This window comes from Triturus cristatus, chromosome 10, assembly GCF_964204655.1.
Source record: "Triturus cristatus chromosome 10, aTriCri1.1, whole genome shotgun sequence".
Lineage (NCBI taxonomy): Eukaryota > Metazoa > Chordata > Amphibia > Caudata > Salamandridae > Triturus > Triturus cristatus.
Genome location: NC_140593.1, coordinates 800327091 through 800343883, shown reverse-complemented (window position 1 = coordinate 800343883; position 16793 = coordinate 800327091). Strand labels below are relative to the sequence as shown.

Genomic DNA, 16793 nt, shown 5'->3' with positions numbered 1-16793 from the left:
ATAATTCCACTCCTCCCTACATGACTCCACTCCACACAATGGCATTCCACATCACACAATTGCACTCCAAGTTACACATCTGCCCTTCATGCCACACAATTGCTCTCCATGCTGCACAATTCCATGTCTCACAATTCGACTCCACGCCACAGTATCCCACGCAACCAAGTTCCACACAACGTAATTCAACTCCACACCACATAATTTCATGCCATATATTACCCCTCCAAGTCACATAATTCCACTCCACATATTTTCAATCCAATTCATACCACATCATTTCACCCCATGCCACATAATTCCACACCACTCAAGGCCTCGCAGTTCCATGCCACACAATTCCACATCTCATAATTCCACTCATGCCACAAATTTCCACTCACACAATTCCATGCCACATAATTCTACTCCATACCACATATTTCCACTTCAGTGCACAACATATAATTCCACATCATGCCACATACTATGCCACACAATTTCACTCCCTACAACATAATTCCACTCTGTGTCACATAATGCCTCTTCCCTTTCGCGCCACATAATTCAGCTCAACATATTTCCACTCAACTCAACACAATTCCTTGCCATGCGACACAATTGCACATCACATAAATCCATGCCACATAATTCTACTATATGCCACACACTTTCACTCCACACCACATAATTCCACACCACGTCACATAATTCCACTCCCCATCACTTAATCCCACTCCACACAATTGCACTCCATGTCACACAGTGGCACTCCTCACAATTCCATGTCTCAAAATTTCACTCCATGGCACACAATTGCACGCCATACAATTTCACACCACACAATTCCATGCCACACAATTCCATGCCAAATAATTCTGCGCCACTTAAATCCAATCCATGTAATGTAATTCGCCTCCATGCCACATAATTCCACGGCACGTAATTCCACTCAACACCACACAATTCATTACCATGTCACATAATTCCACTCCATGCTATATGATTTCCACTCCACTCAGTGACACTCCATGTCACCCAATTGCACTCCACATCACACAATTGCATTTCACGCCACACAATTCCACGTTGCACAATTCCACTCCAGTCAACACAATTACACTCCGTGCAACACAATTCTGCACAACACAATTCAACTCCATGCCACCTAATTGCACTCCACCCTCATATTTCCAATCCAAGCCACATAATTCCACTCCATGTCGCATAATTCCAATCCTCTCAATGCCGCACAATACCATGCCAAACAATTCCATGCAACACAATTCTTCTCCACATAATTTCACGCCACCTAATTCTACTCTACACCACATAATTCCACTAGTCAACACCCCACAATTCCATGCCACACAATTCAACTCCATGCCACATAAATTCACTCCATGCAACATCACATGAATCCACATCATGCTACATAACTCCACTCCATGAGACATAATTCCACTCCATACCACATAATTCCATATTGTACCACACTGTACCACCTAAATTTAATCTCCCCAAACCAACATAATTTCACACCACACAATTCCACACCACACAATTCCATGCCAGACCATTCCATGTCACATCTCATAATTCTACTCCACGGAGCATAATTCCACTCCTTGCCACCTAATTCTATGCCACACCACTTGATTTCACACCATGTCTCATAATGCCACTTCACGCCACTGAATTCCTCTCCACACAATTGCACACCACGTCACATAATTGTAGTTCACGCCACACAGTAACATGTCTATCTCAGTGAATGCAAAATAATTCCACTCCACATAATTCCATGCCACATAAAGTGCTCTCCACTTCTCATAAATCCACACCACATAATTCCATTCCATGGCACACAATTCCATGCCACATAATTCCATACCACACCCCATAATTCCACACCACATCACATAATTCCACTCCATCCCCATACTTCCTCTCCGCAGAATTGCACTCCATGTCACACAATTGCATACCACGCCACACAATTCCATGTCTCACAATTTCCCTCAACACCCCACAATTCTAGGCCACACCACACAAATCCACACCAATTAATTCCATGCCATACCACATAATTCCACTCCATGGCACGTAATTCCATGCCACATAATTCCACTCCACTATTAATGAATCCACTCAATAACATAATTCCACTAAGCGGCACATAATTCAACTCCACCACATAATTTCATTCCATGCCACATATTTCCACTCCATTCCATGACACATACTTCCATTCCTCTCAACACAATTCCATGCCACACAATTCCATGCCACACAATTCCACTCCACACAATTCCACACCACACCATATAATCCTACTCCACGCCATGCCAACTAATTCCACACCACATCCCTTAATTCCACACCATGCCACATAATTTAACTCCAGGTAACATAATTAATTTCCATACAATTGCAGTCTATGCCACACCACGCCAATCAATTCCACATCTCACAATTCAGCTCCATGCCACACAGTTCCAAGCCACTCAACATACTTTCATGCCACATAATTTCACCCCACACATCATAATTTCACTCTGCATATTTCCACTCTACTTGACACCACGTAATTCTACTCCCCTCTACATTTGCAGAACAAGCATTTGCAATGCAATAGGTCTCGCATTTACGCAAGTTTGAGCTATTCACATTAAAAATAACAATGCCTTTTATTTTTGTTTTCTTTTTTAAAACTTAAATAAAAGGCAGTGTCATTTACAATGCAAATAGCTTAAACTCGCGTAAATGCGAGACCTATTGCATTGCAAATGCTTGTCTCCATTCAGAGGAGTCTAACTTGTTGTAGGTAGAGTTCCATACAGAGATACTGGCCAGTAATGGTAATCCTGGCTGCTAGGAATTGAATTCCCCCTCCCCCCCCCCCCCCAAGTCTATTCAGGGCCTGTTAGGATTTCCTGTAGGAGAGAGCCTATCAAAGTTTCAGTTTACTACACATAGTTTGCTTTTCATTGCAGATACTGGGAGCCTTTCAGAAGAGATTTCCTCTGACCAAGGAATACCACTCTCTCTCCAAGACTGCTCTACTCCCTCTTCTCATCTTCCCCGCGTACAAGACCTTCATGGTGGACCACAGACCTTTCTTCTGAGAGGTGGGTAGGAAACGGTGTAAACAGAGACCACTCAATATTTCTGGTGGACAGTGGGCCATCTTACAGCCCATTACAGTTTGAAATGGTAGATTGGGTGGCTTTCCTTCCGGGTTAAACTGAAATTTACTCCAGTATTGGAACTTTCATAGGCTCACATGCTTGAATCATATCCCGTCTTCGAGATGGAAGCCCCTGGTATATAATAGCAATGCAAAGTTACACATAAGGCCCTAGGCCCCTTAGTTTTGTTACATATTATAGACATTGGCTGAAACCTATAGTTGGTCTCTGTTTTAACAGTCAGGTTGCCCAGCCCTCTAGAACACTCCTGTGAGAAGCTCCAGCCCGTCAGATGTTCGACCACACGTATTGCTAGGGAGTCTCCACTGAGCTCTGCTCAGTTTCTTCAGTCTACAGTTGTTTCAACGTCTTTATCGCCCGTTTTTTCTTCTTTACAGAGGATTGTGGTTTTCTAGTCCCTTCAGCTTTCATTCCTTTTGTCCTATGTCATATAAGGAAAAGAAGAGACTCTTCAGAGCTTGTGCTACCTGCTCTAAGAAGAGGCTTTATACCGATGACTCCCACAAGGACTCCATATATTGCCTTTACCCCAACCATAAGGCCAAAGAATGCAAGGTATGTCACACCTTTTCAAATAAGACATTGAGAGACCATAAGGGGTGTCTGCTATATGGCTCCAGAAGCTAAAGACAAGAAAGTTCCCACTTTCCTGTGAGGTAGCGTTATCTCCTTTCAAAAGGTCTCATAAGAGAAGGAAATCACCTCACTCTTCAAGTTAAGGACCTAACAAAAACCTAAAAGAAGACCACACATGAGTCTTACAGACACAGCTCTTCAAACCCACCTCATTAAGAGCAAAAGGAGGTCAAAGAGGGTCTTTCTAGGGAGAGAAAACCAAAAAAATGAATGTTTGAAGTGCCTACATCACCCTCTCAGGAGAAGCATGCTTTTAAAAAACCCTCTTCTGTACCCCTGACTGACAGACCGCTAACGAAAAACTTACCATTGATGTAATCATCGTCGGTTCCACTGACGATGGAGAAAACCACATCGTCGTCAACACCTTCTGCTACCAACCTTCCATCCGCGTCAAATTCCAAGAGACCCTCGTCGATGATTTCTACTCAAGCGTCGACAACACCGCTGATGACACCATCGTCGAAGTGTCCGATTCGAGTGGCCACTCCACTTCCACCTACGTAGGCGTCCATCACCATTTCTATGACGTTGTGTCCTTTTACAACCACCGTGGTTTTGTTGGCGTTGGCTATATCTCCGTCGGCGGCGCCATCGTTGATTACGTTCACAAGATAAAAATCTTGAGAAAGGAGTGAACAGGACAGAATACAACACCTGCGCACACCTCTCCTAGTTATTGACACCCATTAGTTCCATCACAACTATTAGAGGAGCAGGACTCAAATGAGGATAGTCTATTCGGATATGCTCACAGTCCATCAGAAATTCACGTAAAGTGCCAAGAAGGCGAGGATGAAGAAGAATATGAAGATCTACACTATTATGTACCTCAAGACCAACATCACCAGCAGTATCGGGAAGAGATTGTTTGCATGCCATCTTCGCTGCTCACTGGCTAACAGTTCATTTTGTCAAATTATAAGAAAAGATTTCCGGCAACATCTGTTCCCACTGTGCAACCTTCCTTACCAGGTCCAGCGCTGTCTATCCCTCCATCCACTACACAGCGAAATATGACATTGTTACCTATCTCTGCACACCATTCACCACAGGCTACTCTCCACCAAGATCCTGTGTCTTCTGATGACAACTATGAGGAGGGGGAACTACGAGCCCCTCACCGAGAATGGGATGATTATTTCATACTCACACCATTTTCTCTGTCACCAATGCCAGTTGATTCTCCACCTGAGGATTTTGGTGGATTCCATAATTTGCTGGAGCGAGCAGCAAGGCTCTTGACTTGTCTATGCCTTCCTCACAAATAGACTGTTTCCTTTATGATTTTCAGGAACCTTTTAGAAAGACTGTATGAGCTATGCCCATTGTGAATTATATCTGGGAAGAGGGCCTGAAGGTCATGAAGACTCCAGTCACAACAATGGCTGTCCTTTCCTGCCTTGAGCAAAAGTATAAGGCTCTAGAAGATGCACCTGCTTGTCTTATTGGTCACCCAAAACCCAACTCTGTCATCTCACAAGCGGTGCAACGTTAATAAAAAAATCCATCTGCACGAATAACCGCGCCGCTCGACAAAGAAGTCAGAGCCTCGACAATGCAGGGAAAAGAATCTCTTCTATGTCAGGGATCACTGTTATAGCGGTGAATGCTCTTGCAGTTTTAAGATGATACGACCGCCATATGGGGTGCGACCTGGCACTGTACCTAGATGAACTCCTGGACAAGAGTAAAATAGAGGCCAAAAAGATCCTCTAGGAAGGGGAGCACACATCCTCCGAGGTCATCGACTGTGCCATGGACAATGCCACCACAGCCTTTAGATCACTTGCAGGTACAGCCATTTTACGCTGCCAGAGCTGGCTCAGAGCTACATCCTTTTGGCCTGAGATCCAGAACAAGATTCTTGACCTCATTTTTGATGGAGAAGCACTTTTTTTCGGCAAACACGTCGATTAGGTGTTTCACAGTTTCAAGGCGGATACTTACACAGCTAAGTCGTTGGATATGCTTCAGTATCATAAAGTACCCTTTCAAGGTGGTCGAGGAAGAGGTCTTCCATCATACAGGGGAGGCTACTAACAATATTGGTACCTCTCTTACACTTCCTCGTCCCAACTCTATCGTCCTCAATACTCCCAATGTCAGGCATCACCACCGTCAGCCACCATGTCCACCCTCCACCTTCAAGATGCATACTTCCATATCCTCATCACCCCTCTCACAGGAAGTACCTGTGATTTTCAATAGCCAGTAGCCATTATCAATTCAGAGTTCTTCCTTTTTCTGGTAGCAGCCTTTACAAGGATACAAAAGCATCAAGTGTTCCCCTATTTGGACGATTGGTTAGTCAAGGCGCCATCCATTTCCGCAGCTCAGATGTCCACAGTAGCCTGCACAGCTCTGTTCAGCAAATTAGGCGTTACCCTTAATCCAGAAAAGTTAGTCTTGCATCCTTCAAAAACTATCACCTTTCTAGGAGCAACACTCGACTCAACAAAGTATGTCCCTCAGCCGAGATACAATTCAAACTTGCATCTGTAGCACAAATCATGCAAAAAATAAAGTCTCTTATAGTTCGCCGTTACAAATCCCTCCGAGGGATGATGTCATCCTGCATCCCTCTTGTTCCATTCTGTCATCCAAGGATGCGTCCTCTCTAAGAGGAACTAGATAAACAATGGCTACAAGCAGAGGGATCTTTCGACGATCTACTCCTGATCACACCGAAAATGGTCCAAGCCATCTCTTGAACACAACTAAGAAATATCTGTCGCTCTGTCTTTTCTAGCCACACCTTCTCCTCTCATAATTACTACTGATTCCTCCCTCAATGAATGGAGAGCTTTCCTACAAGACTTGCAGGTCAGCAGCTGATGGCAGTAGCATCACTGCCACCTTCACATCAACTTGTTCGAGCTCAAAGCCGTTTGTCTGGCCTTAAAGGCGTTTCTTCCAAAAGTAAAAAAACTCAGCAGTTCTTGTCCGGATGGACAACACACGCACAATGCACTACATCAACAAGCAGGGTAGCACCAGATCTCGCCTTCTCTCTCAAAAAACGCATTGCATTTGGGAATGGGCAATTCCCAACAGAGTATCCCTAAGGGCAGAGCATCTTCCCAGCAATCAGAACACAACAGCAGGCATTCTCAGCAGGTTAAAACCGTCTTGCAAAGAATGGGAACAGGCAACTCTCAATAAAAGCTTTCTCCAGTGGGACACGCCGGGTCTCTATCTTTCTGCAACCCCACTTAACAAAAAATGCCAGTTCTTCGCAAGCTGGCATCACCATCAGGGCTCATGGGGGAATGCATTTTTGATGGTATTGTCAGCCATCTTTGCTCCAGTTCCTCTGCTACCAAGGCTACTCACTAAGATGAAAGCCGAACCCTGCAGGATCATCCTCATAGCCCCCTCCTGGCCACGCCAGCATTGGCTCACAGAACTCCTCCCACTCTCGTAGAAACATCACATTCTTTTGGATCATATTCCATATCTCTTGATTTGTCCTAGGGCAAAGTGCTGCATCCGAATGCCAAATCTTTTATTTATCAACCTGATCTGACTCCTGAGCACAATGAGTTTGTCCATCTGAACCTATCGTCGGATTGCAAGGAGATACCATTGGCTGAAGTGCAAGCATTTTAGCATTTGGTGCCAACGAACTAACGTACACCCTTTTTCCTCTTCACCTCATGCGATTTTCCCTTGTCTCCTCCACTTGGCAAGATCTGGGTTAGCTCACCCCTCCCATAAGTCTGCCTAGCAGCTATCTCTCACTTTAGGAGGTCTTCTTCTTTGCCTCCCTTTTGATCAGCTAGGATTTACAAGCAGTTCCTCAAAGAACTGTTTAGGGTCTTTCCACCTGTCAGATCTCCTCCACCGCTCTGGCAGCTCAACATTGTCCTCTCACAGCTCATAAATCACCTGTTCAAACCCATTCACAGAGCTGGTCTCCTACATTCATTCTTTGAAAATCTGAAGGGCTGGAGCTTCTCATAGGAGTATTCTAGAGGGCAGGGCAAACTGATTGGTTGAAACCTAAATTTGGTCACTATTTTAACAACGACCATAATATGTTACAAAACTAAGTAGCCTAGGGCCTATCTAGTATATGTTTAACTTTCAATTGCTATTATAATGTACCAGGGATTCCCATCTCGATGACAGGTAAGGATTCAAGCATGTGAATCTATGAAAGATTCCAATACTAGAGAGCTACAGGTAAGTAACTTATTTTCATCTCTACCCGCAGGTTTACAAATTCTACAGATCTGTAAAGGTAAAATGTTAGCTTTTTTCTCCTCCTCCTGTTGCTTCTATATCTTTTTTGCTTTTTACATCATGTGGGATGTTTTGTGGTCCTTCCCTGCTCTTTAAGGTTGATTTGAACAGTCCTAGAAATGGGATGTCTTGGGACAATACAAGCTGCTTAGCATTTGAGCTACTGAGCAAATACAACCCCTGGCTCAGCTTGCTGTAATACTGAATTTAGGATTGTTGATGGATAGCTATTTAGAGAGTTAAACTCTTGTGGACCAGACCATCCCTTAGGTCTTGCAAATGAAATTTTGAACCGGGTCCATTTGCAGAGTCACCACCGATTTTTGCCTTCCTTTGCTTAACCCGTTTTTGTTGGCTTTTAGGACTCTTTACTCCTGCTAAACAGCAATAGAGTTCTTGGCTCTTCCTTCCAAACGTGGTAAAATTGAGATGCATCTGATTGTACATTTAATTTTTAATTTACTTATAAGTCACTAGTAGATGGTACTACATGTATCCCGGCCTCTATATTAAATGGTAAAAGCAGTGGCGGCTCCTCCGCTAAGGCAGAGGAGCGTCGCCCCACTGCCTCGGAGCAGCAAAAGAAAGGAAAAAATAAAATGATAATAACTAATGTTTTTATCATTTTACCTAGCCCTCCTGCTGCGGCAGCTTGCAAGAGGAGGCGGTGCGTGGTTGAAGAGTAGGGGAGGAGTGGGCCAACCCTCCAAGTGCGCAGTGACTGTTTGGTCAGCCCTCTCGGGCCGCCCAAACTAGTCATGCGCACATTCCCCTTCTCCATGCAGGGTGCATTACAGCCTGCATGGAGAACATGCCCACCCTTCCAGCCCCTGGCTGAGCACCGTGTCATGGCGCTCAGACCAATCACAACGCTGCATTGCAGCATTGTGATTGACTTCGGGGAGCATCGGATCCCTGATGCTTCCTGTTTATCACAAGAAGCCAGGAAGAGGACGCAGGAGAGGTAGCGGCTGGCTGGAGGTACGTAGTTTTTATAAACATAGTGATAACCACTGCTGCTTCCAGGCCCACGCGACTGGGTAAAAGTGAGTTTCAACTCTCATTGTGCCACCCATTAAAGTAGCACTGTGAAACATGTCTTGCGCCTATAACTGCAGCCTGCAGTGCAGTTCTAAAACTGCAATTTCGACCTGCCAAAATAAACCTTTTCCAGGCCTAAACCTTCCTTTCTAAATTAGTATTCTGAAAATGCCTGATTTTTTAAACTTGGCACGTTTTTCCTAAAGCAAATTGGCCTATCCGCCAGTTTCCAGGGTCACATGATGCTCCTACTGGCCCTCCTGTGGTGTGATATGTATTCCTCCCAGAGAGGGAACAAAAGGATCTTTGGTGTGGGGAACGGGGTTCCTCTCCTTAGCAGGATGGTCTGGGGTTTGTTCTCAGCCCTCTCTGAGCTTCAAAGTGCAGCCTGGGAGCTGCACCCATCTCATTCCTGATGCCTGCCCCCTCTCAGGCAAATCCAGCACACACCTGGGCCTGCCTGCTGTTTGTTTACCTGGTCAGGTAGGAGCCACACCCAGGGGAAAGCTGAGAACTGACCAGAAGCAGTTTAGGGTTAGACAAATGAGAAGCCCCCCCCCACAGAGGCCGGCACTGCTGTGTGAAGCCTGAGGAAAGGCTGCATCCGCTTGCCCTGAACCCAGGACCCAAAAGTGACTCCAAGGTTTAGTTGTCTTACTTCCTGTTTGAGCTACAGGTAGACAACACACTTCCAGGGGCCTTTCCCTGCAACTGCCCAGCTGATCAGTACCAACTGGACTTGCCTGAACCTTACAGCTGGTCTCTGCTGGAGAGATTCCTAGCTCCCATTAGGTGCCCCTCCAGGTCCTGGACCCTTGGCTGGTGTTAGAGTTCATGCCTTACAAGCCTAGAACTGCAAGAACTAGACTCCAGGTGAAAAAACAGAGGATCTGGGCTCTTCGTGTAGAAAAGAGCTATCCTTGGTCTCCTGCGAACACAAGCATACTTCACAGCGGCCAATATCGGACCTGCATTTGACGGCCAAAGCAGCCTTCTCGACTACAGACTCTGGACTTCACCTGCATGTTGCTTTTTGCATCAACACCCCTATTTTCCCGCTGTTGCGAAGGTTCTACTCGTGACCAGCTCGTCACACTGACAACGATCTCCCTGCCAACATGAAGTTCCAACAGAGGTTCCTTGCATAGAACTACACAAAGTTAAAAGATAAACTTTCCACCAGGATCAACCTGGTCACTGTAGCTGACTTATGCTTCATGGCGGTCGACCTTAGCTTTTGACATTGACCTGGTCCAGCATGACCAGAAAACATGATTGGTGTATCGTGCTTCTTGCCCAGTATCAGCACCTGTACCAGCCAGACAAACTTTGTCTACTCACCAAAATAGATTGAGACACCAGAGCAAAGGTCAGCACCGCTGCAACAAGGATAATACGGCAGTTGGTGCTAGTAAGCCTTCTCCTAGGCAACTCACCCAGCTCATGGACCAGCCCTTCTAGGTCAGGGTGTGGCTTATGGACCAGGGTAGAGTGCCCTTACAGCATTCCGTGTGACCTTCGCAAGTCATTTGCCAACAAGTCAGTCATCCAGCATTTGCTGAGTTTAGCGGGCTGCACACTTCGCAATTATTCCGGCCCCTCCTTTACCCCCAAGCGAAGACCCTAAACTACAGGGACACTGGCATCGGGCTACTGACAATTTGTAATTTGTCAACGTGACAAGATGGATCAGAAACTCAAGCAGCAAGAGGAGTGACGATGAGGTCAAGAAGAAATAGGGCGCTAGTAATGGATACAAAGAGCCAGAAAATCCACAGGCATTCAAACCTCGAATCAAATTTAGCTGCTATCATTACTGCACCATTAACCAGCACAAATGCCCCCCCCCCCCAACAGAGCATGTGAATCAAATTTTGAATTTCTTTCAGAAAAGATTCACTACTTGGGAGCAAGAAGCAGTCTAACTAATCCATTGAGGGAACGGCTCAAGCAGAAGCAATAGCCTTGAACTGGCAGAGGGAACAGCCACACCGCTATACAGTTTAGCCCAATTGCACTCATCCCCTGTCTCTCCCCTGGATAGAAAAAAGAAAATGGCTAACTTTTCTGGACTATGATCAAGACCCAGATACATTGCATATGTGGGCAAACCGAGAGGTACACCTCCGACACTGACATAGCGAAGTTAGGGCTAGTCTCAATCTCAGCCTTAATCCTGCATGGAAGCTATTGGGAATAGCGCCCTTCAGCCTGGAGCATAGCCCAGCGCTGCAAGAACCAGCGAGTCCTTTGAGAGCAAGCCCAGAGCAATGGGATGAAATGTGCAAGGGCCCGAATGCCCGTGCTGCTGCACAATCATGCACTTTTAGTGCAAGTTCTCCCCTCTCAGGCTTCTCTAATGAAGCTGAGAAGGAGCTGTTGGTGCTGATAGTAGCAGAACCTCGCCCACTCCCAATAGAGGAGATATCTGCAACTCTGTGCAGGGAATTAGGTCAGCATTGTGATGCAGTATCCTCCCTGAGCCATATACTGCTCTTTGACTACAGTCACCTGGCCACAAACCGCTAAATTCCCAACACTACATAACACCAGTGTATTGTCCTTCCTGCTCGCATCCATTCAATCAAAAGCAGCTCCTATAACCCACCTTTCAGACAAAGTCGAGGCACAAGTGGACATTCTAAGCTCCCTTGCTGTTCTCATTACAAGAATCGACAGGAAACTTGAAGTGCTAAATAACTTGGTAAAGTGTGCTCAATCAATAGTCGATTTGGACGAAGCTCCGAAAAAGAAATCTGGCATCCTGTCCCTGCTCCCCCATCCTGAACAAACTGTCCACATCACCTTAGATAGTGGAAGGCTGTTGCAGGGATTCCGAGAGAAACATAGTAAATTTAACGTGTTCTTAAGAGAAGATGGCGCACAATCTTTAGCCATACCACAGCCAAAAGGCGAAGCACACAAAGATGAGAACAAGGTTAGTGACAACACAGTGCAAAAACTTACGGAGCAAGTGAACAACCAGTCACCAGACTGCAAGAACTCCTTTGGCAAGGAAAAGGTCCCATTTTGCACAGAAATTTCAGCATTGTTGCCAGTGTAAACAACCTTTGACATGGTCCACCACTCAAACAATCAAAGAACGGTGAAGCGGAGCAAGCGAGTCTGAAAATGATTGAGGAAACTACGTAATAAACTGCACAAAGCTTCAGCATTCACAAATCTGGGGAAGGTAAATCCAATGTTTATAAAATATCAACAAGACTAGTCCAAACCTCTCCTTGACTCAATATCTTTAGATGTAATTGATACCATAAATGAATCTGCAGTAGAGGACGACGTGCTTCATCAACTAGCCGCTGAAAGCCTCACTGAGGATGCCCCACTCAGCATTACATACCATATTCCTACGGGGCCCATGTCAGCTGCCAAGCGTGCACTCGGCAACACTAGACTCCTAGAAGGCAAGCACCTGGTCTTGCCTTTACTAGCAGGGCCCTGGGAACTATTAATGTTAAACCTGAGAGGCGCCGCCAACATCAAGTAGACCCAACTCGCCAACAACGCTCAGTCAGGATTGTCCTTGGCACCTGATGGAGGTCACCAGGACCAAGGTACTCAAATGCCTATACACTGAACCCTTCTTCTATCGCTGACCTAAGTCTTGGCAGCACTGCAGCGTGCTCATCTCAAATCCATGAGCATAAGAAGCTGATTTGGGTCCTGGAATATCAAACCAGGGGGTCCCATGATACTTTAAACGGGGAGGATGTCCTCTTGTTACTAGAGTCTGTTCCAGACTTGAAGTACATCAACTCCTCTGAAATCTTATCAATTGATTATCTTCAGGCCCATGGGAGCAAGTGACATAACCCAGTTTGGTAACTTTCCCTTCTCATTTATTGGTTGAAGCAGTCTTGACAAAAACACGACTGGGGGATTAGACTAAAATAAGTAATGGTGGAAGGATATCCAGAGGTGCTTAACTGCCAGCGTAAACATGCCACACACTTAGTTCTAAAAAATAAATTTGCTTAAGGAGTCCAAGTTCTTGAAGAAGTCGCTCCTGACTGGTTAGCCAATATAAGGACTGGAATTGGCTGCTAGCCGCCCTGCTGTCTAAAAAACGTTCCTGACCACCTGAAGTGAGCGTCTGCAATTACCATATTCATGATTCCCAGCAAAAAATCTGTTTAAGGAATATCCATGGACTTGTGCAAAAACTTGAAGATCAAGAGATTGTGGAATACAGGAGCAGTTTTGAAATTTTGATTCTTCAGGAAACCCAGCCCCAAACAACTGCCCCGTTGACGGGCTACATCGAACATCAAAAACCAGCAAGTAAAGTCAGCAGCTATGGACGCCCAATGTGCGCCTTAAAAATGTATCTCTCGACGTCTCTGCAGGTTATGATTAAGGTTCCCTGTTTTCCGTTTTTGCTGTTTTTTACAGATCAATGCAGAGAGAAAATAATGTTCTTATGTATTTTTTATTTTTAGATGTGGATAAAAGTGGAATTTGGATTGCTTTTGAGTGATTCTAAATCCTGTCAATCATGACTGCCAGGCCAATAGCTGTGCAGATTGATGGGCAAGAGGGTTAAAAACTAAAGACATTTTAGTAAAGAACCTTAAACAAAAGTAGGTTTTCACAGACGTAATACTAAAATGTTCATGTTTTCCTCATCTGAGTTCATTTACATCACTGAAATCTGTCAGATGTTCAGGTATGCGTGAACATTAACTTGTTAAATGTAGCAATATACACATTTAACCTTCATTTTTTCACAAAACTTTAAGTAAATATGGATGAATACAGATGAAAGTAGCAAAAGATTATGGATTAATACAGGCGGAAATGTCAAAAAAATAAATACCCTAAAACAGGGAGCCCTAGTCAGGATTGAGAAGATCTCCATGAAGGAATCATGGGTTCAAGCATTGAAACTCTGCTGCCGATTTCGTGCAGAGAATCCTAATCTCCAGATCATAAATGTTTATAGTAATCATAGTGCAACAGAAAAGAGGGCCACATTAAAAAGGCTCGCAAATAGCTTATCAGTTCTAAAAATAAAATACCCACTAGTTGATGCCCTCTTAACCGGAAACTTCAATACAGACCTGTTTAGTAGTAACAAGGGCAGGGAAATAAAGAATTAGACTTACTTTGTGATATTCTGGTACAAAAAGGGCCAGCAAAAACCTGCTGGAATAAAACAGCTGCTACCTTCCTATCGGGTTGTAAAAATCTGGGCTGAAGGCTGTTTAATGGTCAATTTGAGGGGGACACGTGCAAAAGAGAAGTCTATCTTATAGATAGACTTCACTCTGTCCTCAGCTGACTTTTTTAGGAATATCACCAACTTTACACTCTTGGACCACCTCAACATTGACCATAGGCCACAACAAACACATTTGTGCCACCAAACTGGGGATTGCGCCTGTAACTAGCACAAGTGTGTATACCGAAATTCTTAACAGACTGAAATGGTACGAAAGGATAAGCATGGAGGTGACAACTTAAATTAAAACTCAACAAAGAGCAATTACGCCAACAAACAGCTCCCCTTTTGTGCAACAGGATCTTCTTATGGACCAAATATTGAGAAAATTCCAACTTGCGCCCCATGGCTGCATAAAAAATCAGAGCCTAATGCCAAACTCAAACTAACTAAAAACTAGAAAGCCCTAAAAAGAAATGTAAATTGCACCATTCACAATTGTATTAAAAAATCAATCGTCCTGTAATGCAAAATGTTATTTAAAAACATCAAGGGAAAAAATCAGATGGTCAATTTGGCTGTCAAAGTCTAAAAAGAATGTCTGACTTTTGAGCCCCATCTCCTATACATGAGCAAGAGGAGGAACACCAAACTATTTTGGTCAATGGTCAATCAAATATCAATCGAAGGCACCACAAACATATCTAAATCAACCTGGATTTCCTGCTGGACGTTGCACTTCTCCATAATCAAGTCTCAAGAGTCTATCAAATCCAAGGCCTTGTCATCCATACAATTACATCAATAGTACTCTTGAGTAACAAAAGAAAATTCAAGGAACCCTGAAATAGACCTGCTATACACAGAGTAACTTTCCAGAGTCAAATTGTCGAGAATGAGGAAAGGCAATCCTGGTCTGAACGGCCTCCCGTCAGCCCTCTTCACAACAGACTCCTCGTTCTGGTCCGTTGTTTGGACACTGCCTGGCATCAAATAGGATTCCAGAATTCTGGCAAGGGTCCATCCTCCAACTGATCTTTAAGGGTGGATTGAAATCAGAGCCCAGCCATTACCACCTTTTAGCGCTCATAGACAACAACGCCAAACTGTATGCACACCTTCTGCTTGATTATCTAAAAGCATTGGCAAGTTTAATTGCACTGGCCCTGATCGATGATAAGGTAATTGGTAGCAACTCTGTACTTTAATTGTGTTTTATTGATTTCAAAGTCGCTTTCGATCGCATCCTTAGGAATTCCTTGTGGCGCAAATTGCATGGCTGTGCCTCCCATTAAATCTATTGAGCAGCTGTATTCAAATACGTGGGTGTAGGTAAAGCTGAAGATGGCTCACGCATTTCACAGAAGATCCCCACAAACATCAGGTTGAAGCAGGGATGTGTGCTAATGCCTCTACTATTCAATCTGTATATCACTGACCTGTCAGAGGCCCTAGAACGTCGTCAACTGCCATACACAGAAATTGGGAGGGCATCGCATGACACATCTACGCTACATGGACAACCTCGTGCTGTTAAGCCACACTAAAATGGGCCTGCAGCGACAGCCATCAACTCTGCACTTCAACATCAGCAAGAATAGTCTTGAAATAAATAAATAAAGAACACCAAATCCAAGATTATCATCTTCGGAAAGAAGATCACAGAACGGGTAGAGTGGTACCTAAATGGGGAGTGGCTTTTGCAAAGCGCAGAGTACAAATACTTTGGGATCCTTCTCCATATCAAAGGCACCTTCAACACCCACAAGAACATCCTGAAAACTAAAGGCAGCAGCTTTTTGTTTGCCTTCATGGCTTTCTCTCAAACTGTCAGGTCCGAGCCTAGAGCCTTTACTTCAGGTAATGAAGGCCAAGGCAATACCGACGCTAATTTAAGGGAGCGAGATCACCCTGGATAAAGAGGCTATCCTGCTAAACAAGATCATTACTATAATCTTTAAAGCAGTGTGCCACCTGCCAAAGAGAGTGTCGCCTTCTCAAGTAAGGCTTGAATTCAACCTCACCATTCAGACCAGGGCCAGGAGCAGTTCCTATCTAAATTCCTGCCATAGACTCAGACTTGCCCCACAAGAAAGGCTGAATGGCTTAGTCTGGTGTGACCTAAACGGCTCGTGTCCCGCCTCTACCTATAATCGCCACCTTCAAGCTAAACTGAGCCAGCTTTTGCTTAAAGAAGCATGGGGCAAAAAAAATCTTCTGCAGTCGCCATTCAAAGAATTGTCAACAATTACTGCAAAGAACCTATCAAGGCTAGATGATATGGCTGTTCTGAGCAGGTGCTCCCAAGCCTGGGTAGTAATCAGTTCCTACCAAACCAAAACAGATTACAAACAAGAGGGTCTTAGGGAAATTTAAAGACCACACAGGATTTGTTCCCCAATCATTGCTACAACAAACAGTACGAAATCCATGGGTCTAAAGTGAAAACTAGAAAAATGTGTGCTATAAAAGCTACAAACAGATGAATTTTAATC

At 44.5% G+C, this 16793-nt stretch overlaps 1 protein-coding gene across 1 annotated transcript in view; it reads left to right on the top strand.

Annotated features, from left to right (window-relative positions):
• The window catches only part of LOC146790023 (uncharacterized), a 125362-nt gene that overhangs the window by 97032 nt on the left and 11537 nt on the right, over positions 1 to 16793 (top strand). Inside the window, exon 9 of the mRNA XM_085628345.1 lies at positions 2976 to 3110. Within this exon, the coding sequence (XP_085484471.1) occupies positions 2976 to 3110 (135 nt within the window). The remainder of the gene's footprint in view (positions 1 to 2975; positions 3111 to 16793) is intronic.